General features: G+C 46.7%; 2 protein-coding genes across 9 annotated transcripts in view; one reads left to right on the top strand and one right to left on the bottom strand.

The window, feature by feature from the left end:
* Window positions 1-5,822, bottom strand: part of ENTPD1 (ectonucleoside triphosphate diphosphohydrolase 1) — a 93,836-nt gene extending 88,014 nt beyond the window's left edge. For 2 of the 3 annotated variants that reach the window (XM_039482736.1, XM_039482734.1), the window contains exon 1: window positions 5,177-5,822. Coding sequence is in view for 2 of the 3 variants with exons in the window: in XM_039482734.1 (XP_039338668.1) it covers window positions 5,177-5,219 (43 nt within the window). In the remaining variant the exon portion in view is untranslated. The remainder of the gene's footprint in view (window positions 1-5,176) is intronic. The other variant, XM_039482742.1, reaches the window with a different exon arrangement.
* Window positions 5,823-5,927: 105 nt separating this feature from the next.
* Window positions 5,928-19,995, top strand: part of TCTN3 (tectonic family member 3) — a 58,695-nt gene continuing 44,627 nt past the window's right edge. For 4 of the 6 annotated variants that reach the window (XM_039482730.1, XM_039482731.1, XM_039482732.1 and 1 more), the window contains exons 1-5: window positions 5,928-6,289; window positions 6,465-6,651; window positions 7,348-7,486; window positions 10,970-11,091; window positions 18,065-18,195. In XM_039482730.1, coding sequence (XP_039338664.1) covers window positions 5,966-6,289; window positions 6,465-6,651; window positions 7,348-7,486; window positions 10,970-11,091; window positions 18,065-18,195 — 903 coding nt within the window. In that variant the 5' untranslated portion in view covers window positions 5,928-5,965. The remainder of the gene's footprint in view (window positions 6,290-6,464; window positions 6,652-7,347; window positions 7,487-10,969; window positions 11,092-18,064; window positions 18,196-19,995) is intronic. The other 2 variants (XM_039482728.1, XM_039482729.1) reach the window with 2 other exon arrangements.

The following is a 19,995-nucleotide window of genomic DNA, read 5'->3' as shown; positions in this document are numbered from 1 at the left end:
TCTAGAAGATACCATCAGAGATGCTTAGTTTTGCAGTTCTCAAACTGTGGATTTGTGTCCAGAGGTAATAGCAAAATGTTAATAGCAAAAATGTTTTTAAATAAATAAATAATATATAGAGGTGAGAAATAACAGACCTCAATGCTATTGTCCCTCTGCAAATTTGTGTACACAGAGTCAATCCCTTACCTCTCTCTAAAAGTGAAAAGTTTCAAAAAGTTCAATGAATAGAAGATTGCTGGGGGCGGAATAGATCTGGACAAAGAGAAGAAGTCTGGAGACAAATGTGAGAAGCAAGGGACATATGCTTTTTTGTTAAAATATTATGTTTGCTGTTGAAGAAAAAAATCCAGAATACTTGATGTTGCTTTAGTTAAATAAAACAATGTAAATGTCTCTCTCTCTGGTGATCTCCTCCTCCTAATACAGCCTGGCAAGAAAATCCTCCAAATATTAATGATTAACCGGTTGAACTGGAGATAGTTCACCTCTCAATGACTTCATAAATATCTGCTTCAATTACTTTTGGTAAATGAAATAACCAATCATTCATTTTCTGATATAGCTGTAAAACTCATCTGAAGTTTTCAAAATAAATCACTGTTTAAAAATGTATAGTGTGTATCTTCTAAAAATGAAACCAACATCTATCTCTGAATTATGAAGAATATGTATTAAGGTTATAACAACCAACAAGAATGCACTTTTATGTAGAAAACCATGATTAAATCGAGTCTTCCTGACTAGTGATTTAAATAATGATTTAAATCAAATCCACCCTGCCCACTGTGCTCTTGCCCCTGGCACCTTCATTCCCCAATGGGGCCCACAAATATGCTTGGTGCAGGGCCCATAAAAAGTTAATCTGGCCCTGACTGTTACCACTCAAGAAAGAGATCTTGGAGTCATTGAGGATAGTTCTCTGAAAACATCCGCTCAGTATGCAACAGCAGTCAAAAAAGCTAACAATGTTAGGGACCATCAGGAAAGGAATTGATGATAACACAGAAACTATTATAATGCCACTATGTAAATGCATGGTATGCCCACACCTTGAATACTGCATGCTGTTCTGGTTTCCCCCAAAAAAGCTATCTTAGAATTGGAAAAAGTACAAAGGCAGGCAACACAATTGATAAGGGGTATAGAACAATTTCCATGTGAGAGATTAATAAGATTGGGATTGCTCACTTTAGAAAAATGATGACTAAGGGGGATGATACAAATGATGATCCAGATGATACAAAACTACTCAAGATAGTTAAGTCCCAGGCAGACTGAGAAGAGCTACAACAGGATCTCTCAAAACTGGTGACTGGGCAACAAAATGGCAGATGAAATTTAATGTTGATAAATGCAAAGTAATGCATTGGAAAACATAATCCCAACTATACATATAAAATGATGGGGTCTAAATTAGCTGTTACCATTCAAGAAAGGGATCTTGGAGTCATCGTGGATAATTCTCTGAAAACATCCACTCAATGTGCAACAGCAGTCAAAAAAGCAAACAGAATGTTGGGAATCATTAAGAAAAGGATAGGTAACAAGACAGAAAATATATTGCCTCTATATAAATCCATGGTTCGCCCACATCTTGACTACTCCGTGCAAATGTGGTCACCACATCTCAAAAAAGATACACTGGAATTGGAAAAAGTTCAGAAAAGGGCAACAAAAATTATTAGGGGTATGGAACGGCTGCCATATGAGGAGAGATTAATAAAACTGGAACTTTTCAGCTTAGAAAAGAGATGACTAAGGGGGGATATGATAGAAGTCTATAAAATCACAAATGGTGTGGAGAAAGTAAATAAGGAAATGTTATTTACTCTCTCGTAATGCAAGAAATAGGGGACACCAAATGAAATTAATAGGCAGCAGTTTTAAAACAAACAAAAGGAAGTATTTCTTTACACAACGTACAGTCAACCTGTGGAACTCTTTGCCAGAGGATGTTGGGAAGGCCAAGACTATAACAGGGTTCAAAGCCTGGGAAACAAGCAGGAAGAACTGGAAGTCCTAGCACAGTCCAGGAATTATGATATGATTGGAAATAACAGAGACTTGGTGGGATAATTCACATGACTGGAGTACTGTCATGGATGGATATAAACTGTTCAGGAAGGACAGGCAGGGCAGAAAAGGTGGGGGAGCTGCATTGTATATAAGAGCAGTACGACTGCTCAGAGCTCCGGTATGAAACTGCAGAAAAACCTGAGAGTCTCTGGATTAAGTTTAGAAGTGTGAGTAACAAGGGTGATGTCGTGGTGGGAGTCTGCTATAGACCACCAGCCCAAGGGGATGAGATGGATGAGGCTTTCTTCCGGCAACTAACAGAAGTTACTAGATTGCAGGCCCTGGTTCTCATGGGAGACTTTAATCACCCTGATATCTGCTGGGAGAGCAACACAGACAATCCAGGAAGTTTTTGCAAAGTGTAGGGGTCAATTTCCTGGTGCAAGTGCTGGAGGAACCAACTACGGGCAGAGCTCTTCTTGACCTGCTGCTCACAAACAGGGAAGAATTAGTAGGGGAAGCAAAAGTGGATAAGAACCTGGGAGGCAGTGACCATGAGATGTTCAAGTTCAGGACCTGACACAAGGAAGAATGGAGAGCAGCAGAATATGGAGCCTGGACTTCAGAAAAGCAGACTTTGACTCCCTCAGGGAACTGATGGGCAGGATCCCCTGGGAGAATAACATGAGGGGGAAAGGAGTCCAGAAGCGCTGGCTGTATTTTAAAGAATCCTTATTGAGGTTGCAGGAACAAACCATCCTGATGTGTAGAAAGAATAGTAAATATGGCAGGCAATCAGCTTGGCTTAACAGTGAAATCCTTGCTGATCTTAAACACAAAAGAAGTGGAAGCTTGGACAAATGACAAGGGAGGAGTATAAAAATATTGCTCAGGCATGCAGGAGTGAAATCTAGAAGACCAAATCACACTTGGAGTTGCAGCTAGCAAGAGATGTTAAGAGTAACAAGAAGGGTTTCTTCAGGTATATTAGCAACAAGAAAAAAGTCAAGGAAAGTGTGGGCCCCTTACTGAATGAGGAAGGCAACCTACTGACAGAGGATGTGGAAAAAGCTAATGTACTCAATGATTTTTTTGCCTCTGTCTTCACAAACAAGGTCAGCTCCCAGATTGCTGCACAAGGCAGCACAGCATGGAGATGACCAGCCGCCTGTGGAGAAAGAAGTGGTTCAGGACTATTTTGAAAAGCTGGATGAGCACAAGTCCATGGGGCCCAATGCACTGCATCCGAGGGTGCTAAAGGAGTTGGCGGATGTGACTGCAGAGCCATTGGCCATTATCTTTGAAAACTCATGGTGATTGGGGGAGGTCCCGGATGACTGGAAAAAGGCTAATGTAGTGCCCATCTTTAAAAAAGGGAAGGAAGATGATCTAGGGAACTACAGGCCAGTCAGCCTCACATCAGTCCATGGAAAAATCATGGAGCAGGTCCTCAAGGAATTAATTCTAAAGCATTTAGAAGAGAGGAAAGTGATCAGGAACAGTCAGCATGGATTCACCAAGGGCAAGTCATACCTGACTAACCTAATTGCCTTCTATGATGAGATAACTGGCTCTGTGGATGAGGGGAAAGCAGTGGGTGTGTTATTCTTTGACTTTAGCAAAGGTTTTAATACAGTCTCCCACAATATTCTTGCTGGCAAGTTAAAGAAGTATGGGCTGGATGAATGGACTATAAAGTGGACAGAAAGCTGGCTAGATCATTGGGCTCACCGGGTAGTGATCAATGTCTCCATGTCTAGTTGGCAGCCAGTATCAAGTGGAGTGCCCCAAGGGTTGGTCCTGGGGCCGGTTTTATTCAATATCTTCATTAATGATCTGGAGGATGGCGAGGACTGCACCATCAGCAAGTCTGCAGATGACACTAAACTGGGACGAGTGGTAGATACGCTGCAAGGTAGGGATAGGATACAGAGGGACCTAGACAAATTAGAGGATTGAGCCAAAAGAAATCTGATGAGGTTCAACAAGGATAAGTGCAGAGTCCTGCACTTAGGATGGAAGAATCCTATGCACTGCTACAGACTAGGGACCGAATGGCTAGGCAGCAGTTCTGCAGAAAAGGATGTAGGGGTTACAGTGGACGAGAAGCTAGATATGAGTCAACAGTGTGCCCTTGTTGCCAAGAAGGCTAACAGCATTTTAGGCTGTGTAAGTAGGGGCATTACCAGCAGATCAAGGGACGTGATCATTCCCTTCTATTTGACATTGGTGAGGCCTCATCTGGAGTACTGTGTCCAGTTTTGGGCCCCACACTACAAGAATGATGTGGCAAAATTGGAAAGAGTCCAGCAGCAGGCAACAAAAATGATTAGGGGGCTGGAGCACATGACCTACGAGGAGAGGCTGAGGGAACTGGGATTGTTTAGTCTGCAGAAGAGAAGAATGTGGGGGAATTTGATAGCTGCTTTCAACTACCTAAAAGGGGGTTCCAAAGAGGATGTATCTAGACTGTTCTCAGTGGTAGCAGATGACAGAACAAGGAGTAATGGTCTCAACTTGCAGTGCAGGAGGTTTAGGTTGGATATTAGGAAAACTTTTTTCACTAGGAACGTGGTGAAGCACTGGAATGGGTTACCTAGTGAGGTGCTGGAATCTCCTTCCTTAGAGGTTTTTAAGGTCAGGCTTGACAAAGCTCTGGCTGGGATGATTTAGTTGGGTTTGGTCCTGCTCTGAGCAGGGGGTTGGACTAGATGTCCTCCTGAGGTCCCTTTCAACCCCGATATTCTATGATTCTATGAAAAAGATACATTCATGGAAGATAGGTCCATCAATGGCAATCAGCCAGAATGGGCAGGAATGGTGTCCCTAGTCTGTGTTTGCCAGAAGCTGAGAATGGGCAACAGGGGATGGATCACTTGATGACTACCTGTTCTGTTCATTCCCTCTGGGGCATCTGGCATTGGCCACTGTTGGAAGACAGTATACTGGGCTAGATGGACCTTTGGTTTGACCCACTATGGCCGTTCTTATGATCGAGCTCTATAAAATCATGACTGGTGTGGAGAAAGTGAATAAGGAAGTGTTATTTACCCCTTCACATAACACATGAACCAGCATCACCCAATTAAATTCATAGGTCACAAGTTTAAAACAAGCATAAGGAAGTACTTCTTCACACAACGCACAGTCAACCAACCTGTGGATCTCGTTGCCAGGGGAATGTTGTGAAGGCCAAACATATAACACGATTAAAAAAAGAATGAGATAAATTCATGGACGATGGATAGGTCCTTCAGTTGGCAGGGACACAACCCCATGTTCCAGGTGTCTCTAAGCCCCTCATTGCTAGATGTTGGGACTGGATGAGAGCGGACGGCCTGTTCTGTTCATTTGCTCGGAAGCCTCTGGCACTGGCTGCTAACAGAAACGGGGTACTGGGCTAGATGGACCATTGCCCTGACCCCACACAACCGTTCTCATGACTGTGTCTTCGGCACTGGTGCATCGCACCACTGGTGTTATCATGACACGCACACACTTCCCGGACCAGGAGACTGCACAACCCCGGCAGCAGGAGGGAGGCACTGGGGAGACCAGACCAGCTTTACTGGGGCTGAAGCCGCAGGGCGATAGTACAGCCGGTTCCCGGCTCGGAGCACCGCTCTGTGGAGCCGGGCGCTGCTCGCACACCCCGGGCAGGGCGGGGAGCTCGGCAGGGAGCGCCCCGAGCTGTGTCAGCCCATGAGGAGCGAGCTCTGTGGGTGACGCTGTGGGAACGGGGAGGACCCCCCCGCATCGCCCTGGGGCCCGCCCGAATCCCCACGCTCGCGCCCAGGCCCAGCCCCCACGAGGCCTCGGCGACCACGACTGCGCCGCTTGAGGACGGGCCGAAGAGATTGACGTACATACTGGGGGGGGGGGGGGGGGGGGTGGCTTCGACACGCGCCAACGCTAAAGTTCATCGCGAGAGCAGATCTCTTACGACATGACGCTAGACGTTAGTGTATCGGTTCCCTGGCAACGGGTTGATGCTATGGGCCCGAAGCGTCTGCTGCTCCCGCTCCTGCTATTGCTGCAGCCGCGGTGGGGGGCTGGGACCCCTAGCCCGACCGCGGGGGGCAGCCCCGGGTCCCCCAGCCCGACCTCGGGGATCGGCTCCGGCAGCCCCGGCCCCCCCAGCCCGACCGCGGGGGGCAGCCCCGGGTCCCCCAGCCCGACCTCGGGGATCGGCTCCGGCAGCCCCGGCCCCCCCAGCCCGACCGCGGGGGGCAGCCCCGGGTCCCCCAGCCCGACCTCGGGGATCGGATCCGGCAGCCCCGGCCCCAGCCCGACCGCGGGGCAGCCCCGGGTCCCCGGCCCGACCTCGGGGATCGGCTCCGGCAGCCCCGGCCCCCAGCCCGACCGCGGGGGGCAGCCCCGGGTCCCCCAGCCCGACCTCGGGGATCGGCTCCGGCAGCCCCGGCCCCCCCAGCCCGACCGCGGGGGGCAGCCCCGGCCCCCCCGGCCCGACCGCGGGGATCGGCTCCGGCCCTGCCACCGACCCTGGCAGCTTCGGCACGACTCCGTGGGGAAGTTCGGGCCCCGGAAGCCCGAGCCCAGAGGGAGGCAGCTTCGCGGAGCCGGAGGCCAGCACGGCTCCAGTCGTCCAGGGAGACTCATCCGCTCCCGAAGGTGAGGAGGCGCCCATAGTCCCTTCTCGCTCATCCCCTGCAGGGCATTGCCCAGGCCCAGGGTGCGCCCTCTCCTGCCCGCCCCAGCCTGTTTCCTCCCTAGGGTGACCAGTCAGCAAATGCGAAAAATCAGGGCAGGGGGTGAGGGGTAATGGGAGCCTATATAAGAAAAAGACCCCAAAATCGGGAGTGTCCCTATAAAATCGGGACATTTGGTCACCTTACTGCTCCCTGCCCCATGCCCTGCAAGGCAGTGCCCAGGGTCCCCTGTGACCTGTCATTGATCTGGACCCAGCCTGTCTCTCCACCCATTCCCAGCAGTACAGTGCTCAGGGTCCCCTATCACCCTGACCTGGGCTGTCTCCTGATGTTTCCCTGGAGTACAGTGCCTGGGGTTCCCTCTCTGCTGACACAGCCTCTCTTCCCCTCCCCATCCCCTGCAGGATAGTCCTTGGGTTCCCCTGCTTGACTTGGCTTGTCACTCCCCCTCATCCCCTTCAGGGCGATACCCAGGGTCCTTTTCCATATCAGCCTGTCTCTCTTGAATCTCCCACTGGCTGGTCTCCCTCACCTACCCCTTACAGGGTGGTCCTTAGGGTACCCTCTCCCCCAAACCAGCTTTCCCCCCACATCACCTAGATGACAGTGTCTGGGGTCACCTCTCCCCTTGATCTGGTGTCTCTTTCTCTTTTCTTAGCCTGTTTGCCCACCTGTATCTGCAACCTGCATTCTGGATCCTGTGACATAAACTGCTGCTGTGATACTGACTGTAACCTTGGCTGTGATCTAGGGGACTCAAGGGCTGCCTTCTCCTTCTGTCTTCCAGGCAGCACCAGGTAAGGTGTGTGGGCCCAGCTTCCTGATGCTCTTCAGTGCTGCATACAGATACCCTTGCAACGCAGTGGTGAAAGGCCCAGGGCAGTGCTGATGCCAGACTGCTGTAATGTATTTTTGCCCCTTTTCAACCCAAGCAGCTAGTCAAAGTCTGGGGCCCGGGAGTAGAAATTGGTGATAGGCAGGTATATCTTTGATGCAGTTTTGTTTATTACAAGTGTATCCCACACACCTCCTAGGTGTGGTGTTCTGTCCCATCTAATAGCACCGAGACCACTTAGAGAGAGATTAATGAGTCTGATCAACAGCCTTAGCTAAGGGCCATGGGGCTTTTAGCTCATGCAGTAGAGGCTCGTGCATTTAGCGTCCCAGGTTCAATCCCACCCGCTGACGAACAGGGTCTGTTGGTGTTACACAAAGAATGTACAAAGTTCTGTGTCTCTGAATGCAGAGAGAATCAAATAGCAGGAAATGGCTTTTTTTCCCTACAGCACTAAGAGCATTCTCTTCTAGGTTTCCTACTGGGTCAGCCACCATGCTTTCAGCTGCACCTTGAGGCTGTGTCGCTCTCTCAGGCTTTGTCTACACACGCACTTTTGTCGGCAAAACTTTTGTTGGTCGGGGGTGTGAAAAAACCACACCCCGACCGATATAAGTTTCACTGACAAAAGTGCTGGTGTTGACTGCGCTATGTCAGTGGGATAACCTCTTCTGCTGACGTAGCTACCACTGCTCGTTGGGGGTGGTGGTTTAATTGTGCTGGCTGAAGAGCTTTCTCCCACCAGCATAGAGCAGCTACACAAAAGACCTTACAGTGGCACAACTGCAGTGGTACAGCTGTGCTACTGTAAGGTCAGTAGTGTAGACATAGCTCCAGTTGGTTCTGGTCTGGTCTCAGTTTCTGTGTATTCTCTCCCCTCCCTCCCCCCCCCCCCAAAAAAAACAACAAAAAAACAAAAAAATCCCCAATACTCAGCCAAAAGCTCTTGGGAAGGTTCACATACACCTTTTGTCTTGGGTGGGGTTTAGGGTTACAGTTAAATTAATTGAAGGGTGAGTTCACAATCTCAAGGGTTTTTTTTTTTAATTCCACTCATAACAAGCCTTCTCCTTCTATCTCCCAGGCAGCAGTAGCTGACGTGTGAGGGACTGACTGCCTGATACACTTCCATGTTATACCAATCTCCTAGAACTGGAAGGGACCACGAAAGGTCATTGAGTCCAGCCCCCTGCCTTCACTAGCAGGACCAATTGAGCTATCCCTCTCTCTTGGCTAAGCAATGGCTAAGGGACCATGATAATGCTGATGCCTGACTGAAGTAACTAACATACATATGTGCAAGGCGATTGCAGTAACACTTTGAATCATAAAATCCTAGAAGATTAGGGTTGGAAGAGACCTCAGGAGGTCTTCAAGTCCAACCCCCTGCTCTAAACAGGACCAATCCCAACTAAATCATCCCAGCCTGGGCTTTGTCAAGCTGGGCCTTAAAAACCTCTAAGGAAGGAGATTCCACCACCTCCCTAGGTAACCCATTTCAGTGCTTCACTACTCTCCTAGTGAGTTTTTCCTAATATCCAACCTAGACCTCCCCCACTGCAACTTGAGACCATTGCTCCTTGTTCTCTTATCTGTCACCACTGAGAACAGCCGAGCTCCATCCTCTTTGGAACCCCTTTCAGGTAGTTGAAGGCTGCGATCAACCCCCCCCCCCGCCACTTCTCTTCTGAAGACTAAATAAGCCCAGTTCCCTGAGCCTCTCCTCGTAAGTCATGTGCTCCAGCCCCCTAATCATTTTCATTGCCCTCTGCTGGACTCTCTCCAATTTATCCACATCTTTTCTGTAGTAGGGGGGCCCAGAACTGGCCAAAATACTCCAGATGTGGCCTCACCAGTGCCGAATAGATGGGAATAATCTCTTCCCTTGATCTGCTGGCAATCCTCCTACTTATACAGCCCAATATGCTGTTAGCCTGCTTGGCAACAAGGCACACTGTTGACTCATATCCAGCTTCTCATCCACTGTAAGCCCCAGGTCCTTTTCGCAGAACTGCCGCTTAGCCAGTCAGTCCCCAGCCTGTAGCGGGGCATGGGATTCATCTGTCTTAACTGCAGGACTCTGCACTTGTCCTTGTTGAACCTCATCAGATTTCTTTTGGCCCAATCCTCCAATTTGTCTAGGTCACTCTGGACCCTGTCCCTACCCTCCAGTGTATCTACCTCTCCCCCCAGCTTAGTGTCATCCATGAACTTGATGAGGGTGCAATCTATCCTATCATCCAGATCATTAATGAAGATGTTGAACAAAACCAGCCCCAGGACCAACCCCTGGGGCACGCCTCTTGATACTGGCTGCCAACTAGACATTGAGCTGTTGATCACTATCCGTTGAGCCCAACGATCTAGCCAGCTTTCTATCCACCTTATAGTCCATTCATCTAATCCATATTTTTTTAGCTTGCTGGCAAGAATACTGTGGGAGACTGTGTCAAAAGCTTTGCTAAAGTCAAGGTATATCATGTCCACTGCTTTCCCCGTCATAGAAGGCAATCAATTTGGTCAGGCATATCTTGCCCTTGGTGAATCCGTGTTGACTGTTCCTGATCACCTTCCTCTCCTCCAAATGCTTCAAAACGGATTCCTTGAGAACCTGCTCCATGATTTTTCTCAGGACTGAAGTGAGGCTGTCCAGTCTGTAGTTCCCTGGATTCTCCTTCTTCCTTTTTTAAAGATGGGCACTATGTTTGCCTTTTTCCAGTCATCTGGGACTTCCCCCGATCGCCGCAAGTTTTCAAAGATAATGGCCAATGGCTCTGCAATCACATCAGCTATCTCCCTCAGCACCCTCGGATGCATTAGATCTGGACCCATGGACTGGTGCATGTCCAGCTTTTTCTTTGTGTTCTCACTGTCTGAACACTTCCAATAGAAACTAAAATCCAGCACAGTTATTTCAATATCACTTGATGTTTGTGTGATCTTTCTCCTGATGTTCAAATGCCTGAGGTCAGTTAAATGATTATGAGGGAGGAGCTGGGGATGTTTGGCCAGGGTTCATACATTGTCATGACAGTTTTGCAAGGCTGGACGTGATGACTTTATAATTAGGGATGGCAACTGAGAGGCAGGGGATAGGGAGGCAGATTGGAGAGAAGGCGGTGGAGGTTGGGCTGGGCTGGACTGTTCTAGAAAGGGGGAGATTCGGGAGAAGGCTCGATTATGAGATTGTGGACAGGACAGAGGAGATCCATGCTGGCCCTGTATTGCATTGTATGAAGAATCCTAAAGTGCCTCGCAAATATACAGATCACTTCTCACCCACAGCTCCTTCTAGGGTGAGACACAATAACTGTTTAATAATGCAAAACAACTTGTGTTAGGAAATTAAGAAGAATTCGGTATCCAGTTGGTTGGGGGGTGGAGGGACATGGAATGTAAATGTATCCTTAGTGTTATCTCTCTCTCTCTTCTGTTTTTTGTGCAGAATTGTGAGTCAAGTGTGCGTGGAGAAGTCTCTTATTTTCAGAAATAACACCCCTTATCACACTGAAGTAGTCACTGACCCCAGCGGATCTGAGTCTCTGTTCTGTGTGCAGCTAAGTGATTGTAAGTAGTCTTAACCTCCGCACACTGAATTCCCAAGTTCTCCCTGATCAGGGAATCTGTTCTGTAACATCTTGTGAATATGAAGGGTGAACAGTCAGCTGTTCCACAGCACTTGCCAGCATCACTACAGCCAAGGGTGAGAGAAGGAGTTATGCACCTTTGAGCTGAAGCTGGCCAAGAAATCTACAAGATTGCCACAAGGTATTATTGAGGCCAAGAGCTCAGTGAGATTTAAAAAGTTAAGACATCTATGAGAATAATTATAACATTCACAAGGATAGTAAAGAAGATAAGAATGCTAAAAGGGGTATAAACCCTCTGGCTTCATGGCATAAATCTTGAGTTAGAAAACAGCTGCCCCAGAGGCATGTTACTCCATAATGGGCCATTATGTGTTTTCTTACATCTTCCTCTGAAGCATTTGTCAATGACCATTGTCAGAGACTGAGACCCGACTAGATCAGACTATTTGCTCATGTAATCTGAAATTTTCTGTATTATGCTACTGTGCCTGCCCCTGACTCTCCCTACTAGTTTGTATTTAAGTTCACATTTCCTTAATGTATAATATGTTTTTCATTCACTTGTTGCTCTTTCAAGGATCCATTCAAATATACAGATTCATATGGCTACACTCATCTGGCTAAAAAAACAAAAATATTTTACTTACTTGCTATGGGCCTGAGCCAAAGTGCTTTGAAGTCAGTATATCACATTATATAATATATATACCAATGTAACAATTTCTCTTTCAAAAAGCCTGCAGAGATTTATCAGCCATGTGGTATTTCTTCTTCTGGATCAGGGGTGGCCAACCTGAGCCTGAGAAGGAGCCAGAATTTACCAATGTGCATTGCCAAAGAGCCACAGTAACACATCAGCAGCCCTGTCAGCTCCCCACTCCGCCACCAGCGTCTCCCACCCACCAGCAGCACCACTGATCAGCACCTAACCCTCCAACCCTGTGCCTCCCGCCCGCTGCTATCAGCTGTTTTGTGGTGTGCAGGAGGCTCGGGGTGCAGGGTGAGGGAGGAGAAGTAAGGGTGTAGCAGACTCAGGGGAAGGGTCGGGGGAAGGAGTGGAGCTGGGGCCTGGGGCAAAGCCAGGGGTTGAGCAGTGAGCGCCCTGTAGCACATTGAAAAGTTGGCGCCTGCAGCTCCAGCTCCGGGGTCAGTGCCTGTGCAAGGAGACACATATTCATCCTGTGACGAGGCGCATGTGGCTCCAAAGCCACAGGCTGGCCACCCCTGTTCTGGATCATGGTGATGACATTAAAAACTTATATAAAACAGGGAATAAACCCATCTACAGGTCTAGTTTATTTTTTTTTCACCTCATGGATTCTAAAACATGCTTCTCCTGTACAGTAACTCCTCACTTAACGTCGTTCCGGTTAACGTTGCTTCATTGTTACGTTGCTGATCTATTAGAGAACATACTTATTTAAATTTTCGCAATGTTTGGGTATCACATTGTTTGGCCCTCGGAGCTTGGAACCAAGGTGGGCTGGCAGCCCACCTATCAGCACCCCTCCACCCCCCAACCCCTCCCACCCTCCAGTGGCCCCATGGATCAACAACTCCCCCCTCCCTCCCTGCACTTCCTGCCTGCAGCAATCATATGTTTTGCGGCATTCAGGAGGCTCTGGGGGGAGGGAGGAGGAGCAAGGATGTATTAGCTAAAGCAGCCCCCTGCTTCTTCAATTCATATTTCAGCTCACCAAAAGGTAAGGCCAAAATTTTCAAGGGTGTTTTTTAATATTTAATATTGTGCATCTTAATATGGGCACCTAACTGGCTCTGTGGATATGGGGAAAGCAGTGGATATGATATATCTTGACTTTAGCAAAGCTTTTGATACGGTCTCCCACAGTATTCTTGCCAGCAAGCTAAAAAAAATATGGATTGGATAAATGGACTATAAGGTGGATAGAAAGCTAGCTAGATTGTTGGGCTCAATGGGTAGTGATCAACGGCTCGATGTCTAGTTGGCAGCCAGAATCAAGCAGAGTACCTCAGGGGTTGGTCCTGCAGGTGGTTTTGTTTAACATCTTCATTAATTATCTGGATTGCACCCTCAGCAAGTTCGCTGATGACACTAAGCTGTGGGGAGAGGTAGATACACTGGAGGGTAGGGATAGTGTCCAGAGTGACCAAGACAAATTGGAGGATTGGGCCAAAAGAAATCTGATGAGGTTTGACAAGGACAAGTGCAGAGTCTTGCACTTAGGATGAAAGAATCCCATGCCCCTACAGGCTGGGGACCGACTGTCTAAGTGGCAGTTCTGCAGAAAAGGACCTGGGGATTACAGTGGATGAGAAGTTGGATATGAGTCAGCAGTGTGCCCTTGTTGCCAAGAAGGCTAACGGCATATTGGGCTGTATTAGTAGGAGCATTGCCAGCAGATCAAGGGAGTGATTATTCCCTCTATTCGGCACTGGTGAGGCCACATCTGGAGTATTGCATTCAGTTTTGGGCCCCCCACTACAGAAAGGATGTGGATAAATTGGAGAGAGTCTAGTGGAGGGCAACAAAAATTATCAGGGGGCTGGGGCACATGACTTACGTGGAGAGTCTGAGGGAACTGGGCTTCTTTAGTCTGCAGAAGAGAAGAAGGAGGGCGGGATTTGATCGCAGCCTTCAACTACCTGAAGTGGAGTTCCAAAGAGGATGGAGCTCAGCTGTTCTCAGTGGTGTCAGATGACAGAACAAAAAGCAATGGTCTCAAGTTGCAGTGGGGGAGGTCTAGGTTGGATATTAGGAAACACTATTTCACTAGAAGGGTGGTGAAGCACTGGAATGGGTTGCCTAGGAAAGTGGTGGAATCTCCATCCTTAGAGGTTTTTAAGGCCCGGCTTGACAAAGCCCTGGCTCAGATGATTTAGTTGGTGTTGGTTGGACTAGATGATCTCTTGAGGTCTCTTCCAACCCTAATTTTCTATGATCTTGAGATGCCTGGGGCCAGATTTAAAAAAACAAAACAAAATATTCATCTCCCATTTAATGGAGGTGTAGGCACTCAGCACTTCTGAAAATCAGACCATTGATGTCTTAAGTTGGGTATTGAGAAACAGAGGCACCCATGATCAGACTGATTTGGAAAATTTTGTCCGGAGGCACTTGCTCAAGATCAGACAAAGTCTGTGGCAGAGACAAGAACAGAGCTCAGATTTCCTTATTCCCTGTTTTGTGCCTTAACTTCAAGACCATCTTCTTTCCCCTTGGAATAGTCTCTTCTCTTCCTTCTTGAGAAAATGGTGTTTTGTGGCTTTTTATCATCAAAAGGAAACAGATTTCCAAAATCCTTGCATGTCATACAGCCTTTTGCTGAAACCGGGCTGCAGTGATGATGGTTGAAAGAGGAATAGTTCCACCATGCAAGGATGCAGTGACCCAAACAGAGAATGCCACTGAGGGGAATGGGGGGAACTCGGGCTCACCCTCTACTCTGGGTTCCAGCCCAGGGCCCTGTGGATTGCAGCTGTCTCTAGTGTCTCCTGTAACAGCTGCGTGACAGCTACAACTCCCTGGGCTACTTCCCCATGGCCTCCTCCCAACACCTTCTTTATCCTCACCACAGGACCTTCCTCCTGATGTCTGATAACGCTTGTACTTCACAGTTCTCCAGCAGTACTCCTACTCACTCTCAGCTTTTTGTGCCTCTTACTCTCAGCTCCTCACATGCACCCCTCACTAACTGAAGTGAGGTCCTTTTAACCCAGGTGCCCTGATTAGCCTGCTTGTCTTAATTGATTCTAGCAGCTTCTTAATTGGCTCCAGGTGTCCTAATTAGTCTGTCTGCCTTAATTTGTTCCAGCAAGTTCCTGATTGTTCTGGAACTGCCTCTGTTACTTTGCCCAGGGAAAAGGGACCTGCTTAACCTGGGGCTAATATATCTGCCTTCTATCACTCCTGTAGCCATCTGGCCCGACCCTGTCACACTATCTATCCCTTTCTTAATGATTCCCAACATTCTGTTAGCTTTTTTGACTGCTGCTGCACATTGACTGGATGTTTTCAGAGAACTATTCACAATGACTCCAAGATCTCTTTCTTGAGTGGATAAACTAAATACATTGATCTTTGTAAGGTTCTCACCTATAAGGCATGTTTCCCAAACCTCTAGTCTCTAAGGTGCCACAAGTACTCCTGTTCCTTTTTCCCAAACCTCAGTGCATTCTTGTGCTCTTTTCTGAGTCATTTCCATTTTTTCAATATCCTTTTAGAAGAGTGGACAGTAGAACTGGACATAATATTTCTGTAATGGTCTCACTAATGCTGTGTTCAGGGTCGTTACCATCTCCTTATCCCAACTTGATATTCCCTTGCTGATGCATCCAAGGACCATGTTAGCCCTAAAAGAGTACATCTACACTTAAAAAAAAAAAGTCCAATGGCAGTGAGTCTTAGAGCTTAGGTCAGTTGGCTTGGGTTGCTGGCGTTCGTGCTACAGGATAGCAGTATAGATGTTTTGGGCTTGGGCTGAAGCCCTGGCTCTGAGATCTGGGAAGGCCAGGTCTCAGAGCCTTCTCTCCAGCCTGAGTGGGAAAGTATACACTGCTATTTTTAGCCCTGTAATGCGGGACCATGAGCCCAAATCTGTTCACCCGGGCTCTGGCACTCACTGCTGCAGGTCATTTTTTGTAGCGTAGACATACCCTTAGGTCCATCAATGGCTATTAGCCAGGCTGGGCTGGGCTGGTGTCCCTAGTCGCTGTTTACTAGAAACTGGGAATGGGCGACGGGATGAATCATTTGATGATTACCCATTCTGTTCATTCCCTCTGGGGCACCTGGCATTCGCCACTGTCGGCAGACAGGATACTGGGCTAGATGGACCTTTGGTCTGACCCAGTATGACTGTTCTTATGTTCTACAGGGTCACACGGGGAGCTCATGTTCAGCTACTTATCTATCATGACCTGTAAATCCTTCTCAGTGTCACTTCATTCAAAGACACAGGCCCCCATCTTGTAAGTTTGACCTACATTTAGTGTTCCTAGATGCATGACCTTGGATTCAGCACTATTAAAATGCATGTTGTTCAAATGAACCCACTTTACCAAGCTCTCCAGATCAGTCTATATAACTGATTTGTCCCCTTTATTTGCCATTCTACAACTGTATGCCCTCTGGAAGTTTTGCTAGCTGCAATTTTATATCTGTTCCAGATAATTTATAAAGTTATTGAATAGCATTGCGCTGAGAAGAGATCCCTATGAGACCTCACTAGAAAGCCCCTTCACCCCCGCTCCCCAATGACTATTCCTCTGTCCAGGGATGAGTTTCTTCAGCATGCCTTTTTTTGGCTCTACTGGTGCACTCCATACCCCTTTCAGTTCTTTCATTCAATTACCAGGCTTAGCTTGGTTCAGAAACATCCATACCCTTTGTAGAGTCTGGTTTATTAAATTTTCTACAGAGGGTGACTGACTTTGTTAGTAGCCCCAGATCACACTACTCTAGGTCCCAGTAAGAGTCCTGGTCACCTCTTTGTGCCAGTTCAGGAGAGCACCCCCCTTCCCTGAGTTGGAGTTGTGCTTCAAACAGTCATTCTCTCTCTCCTTATCGCAGGATCCTCGATCCTCCTATCTTTCTTCTTATACCAGGCTATATATCAATGACATATTTTGTAAATTGCATACTTGATTGTTTGTCCACACTTTTTGGTTCTTTATGTAATTTACTTGAGGCCAAATAACAAATATCAGTCAGGTTTATTGCTAAAAATTAATAATATAGTATAGGAAAAAAGATTCAACATGATATCCGTTTCTGGAAGGCTATATTGTTCAGCATTTTAAAATTAATCTTACGCAGAAGATGTGCTTCCAAATTTCACATTTCCGCTGGTAGTATTCATAGGATGATTTTATAAGTTACAAAACTCCTTCCACATCACTAAAATCTAGTTTGTACCAGTTCCTTAACTTGTTCTGTACCTTCCTTATCTTTGTTTTGGATACTAGCATTCCAGGTATTGGTCTTTGAAGGTAATGTACCTCTCTCCCCAGCCTGTATTAGGGCAGAACATTAATGTATTTTGCCTTTGACAGGATTTCCATTTCCTAATGCCAAAGCTGACTTCAACTTTGCAAAGTGCTATACGTAAATGAACAGGATTATGAAAAGACATAGGCCAATTCAGGCCATGTAACTGCTAGAAATATAATACAATACAATATAATGGAATGTTTATATTGTGTGCTTAATACATATTAATATATGTGGTGTGTATTAAGCACACAATATAAACATTCTCCCAGCTCATTCTCAGTTGGTTGGGAGGAGAGAGGAGCCTTGCCCTTCCCTCTCTGGACGGCTCCTGGCCCTAGGCCCTTAAAGGATATAGTTACAGGATTTCCTTCCAAGAACTGCTCATTCCCAGGACTATTTCCTCCCCACATCCCCATTTGGTCCTTCTATTGGACTTTTCAAACCCTTGAAGGGCCATGCCACGTGGTGGGGTGCGCTGACAACTACTACTGAGCTACTGCCTTTAAGGGGTAGTCTACCCTGTCACATCCTCACTTATAATTACTTAGGGATTTTATCATTTAATCAGTTTTAAATTAACTTAATATGGGCTACATTGGTTTGTAGAGTGCTAATTTTTACTAAAATCAGAATATCATGTGGGACTAAGTCAAATGCTTTACAGAAGTCTAAGCATATTACCGGTATGTCATGATTACCTTTATCAACCATACTTGTATTGTAATAAAAAAAGGATAAAATTTGTTTGACAGAATATTTTCCCTGAAATCATGTTGATTGGCATTAAATATACTATCGTCCTTTACTAATTGCATATAATCTTTTCCTTTTTTTTCATGGCATTGATGTCAGGCTAACAATCCTATATTTACCCAAGTCATCTCTTTTAGAATAGTGGCACAACGTTAGCCTTTCCACAATCTTTGTCTAGTGATTTGATGGTGGATTTGTTTGTTTTTTCCCTCCCCAACTTTAGCAAAGTTGAACTATTTCCAGCAGCCGCAAAAAGTTAAAAAATCAGATTTCTCTGTGTTCTTGGCACAGTATGGCGGACCATCATTCATTCCACCATCACAAGACCTGCCATCTTCCTCTGCGTTTTACCGGGTGAGTTGGAAGAGCACTCACAAAAATCTAATTGTTTTTCTCTGGGGTTCTTGGTGGCGGCAAGGGGGATATAAGAATGCCATAAGGAGTTAGACCACTACTCCATCTAACCCACTACAGTGGCTGGTGCCAGATGAACAGAACTGGACAATTTGGAGTGATCCGTTCTTTGTTGTCCAGTCCCAGCTTCTGGCAGTCACAGGTTTAGGGACACCCAGAGCATGGGGTTGCGTCCCTGACCCTTTGGCTAATAGCCATTGATGGATCTAGCCTTCATGAATTTAGCTAATCCTTTTTCAGTACAGTTATACTTTTGGCCTTCTCAACTTCTGATGGCACCAAGTTCCACAGGTTGTGTGTGTTAAGGAAGTACTTCCTTATGTTTGTTTTAAACTTGCTGCCTATTAATTTCATTGGATGACCTCTGGTTCTTGTGCTATGTGAAGGGATAAATAACACTTCCCTATTCACTTTTTCCACATCATTCATGATTTTATAGCATCCAGCCTCCCATCCACCCTCCTCCTTCCCAGGGGTAAAACAGGAAGTCTGCTTCCCAATAAACTTAAACCCCTCTGCCTGTGATTGATACCTAATAGATGCTTGGGATTGTTCAAATTCATCAGCAAAAGTTGCAAGTTCTTTGACCATTTTTACCTTTTTATCCCATAAACACTGTTTTACATCATCATTAGACATATTCAGGAACTGTTCCTGAGCCACCAAATCACACATTTCTTTAAAGCTTGAAATACCTTTTCCCCTTACCCACTTATCCAGTGAATCTCCCATTTAGTTTACATATGCCACATTACTCAATCCAGCCCCTCTCTTAAAGCTTCTAAATTTTACTCTGTAAATTTCAGGTGTAATCTGAAACTGTTTTACAACCAATTCCTTAAATTTACCATAATCAATTGACATTTTATTGAATATATCCAGAGCTCTCACAGAGAACTTTGCAACCAAGATGGTCATCTGTTGATCCTCAGGAATCTCATGGAGCACACACAGCCTCTCAAAGGTGATGAAATATTCAATAATGTCCCCAAACTCGCTGTCTGCAGGACACAATCGCTCCCACCTGTGGATTTTTGGAGAGGTTGAACCCCTAGTGTGGGGTTCTGTTTCCTCCATTCCATTAAGGCCAGTTCATGCTTTCTCTCTTTTTCTTTCTCCTTGTGACGTTCCCCTGGTGTTATCTGGACTGGTCATCTGCTAGGCCACTTCAGTCCTTGACTCTGGGAGCCAGCCTTACCTACTCTGCTGTGAGAACCCCCACTCCTGGGATGTTCAAACACAGCCTCTGGATGTAAGATTTTGTAGGTTTTCGTTATACCTACCGACCGCTATGCCTACCTTCATGCCTTCAGCTTCCATCCCGGGCACATCACACGATCCATTGTCTACAGCCAAGCACTGAGATACAACCGCATCTGCTCTAACCCCTCAGACAGAGACCAACACCTACAAAATCTCCACCAAGCATTCTCAAAACTACAATACCCGCACGAGGAAATAAGGAAACAGATCAACAGAGCCAGACGTGTACCCAGAAACCTCCTACTGCAAGACAAACCCAAGAAAGAAACCAACAGGTCTCCACTGGCCATCACATACAGTCCCCAGCTAAAACCCCTCCAATGCATCATCAGGGATCTACAACCCATCCTGGACAATGATCCCACACTTTCACAGGCCTTGGGTGGCAGGCCAGTCCTCGCCCACAGACAACCTGCCAACCTGAAGCATATTCTCACCAGTAACTGCACACCGCACCATAGTAACTCTAACTCAGGA

This window comes from Mauremys reevesii, linkage group 7, assembly GCF_016161935.1.
Source record: "Mauremys reevesii isolate NIE-2019 linkage group 7, ASM1616193v1, whole genome shotgun sequence".
Lineage (NCBI taxonomy): Eukaryota > Metazoa > Chordata > Testudines > Geoemydidae > Mauremys > Mauremys reevesii.
This window is presented reverse-complemented; position numbering and strand designations above follow the sequence as displayed.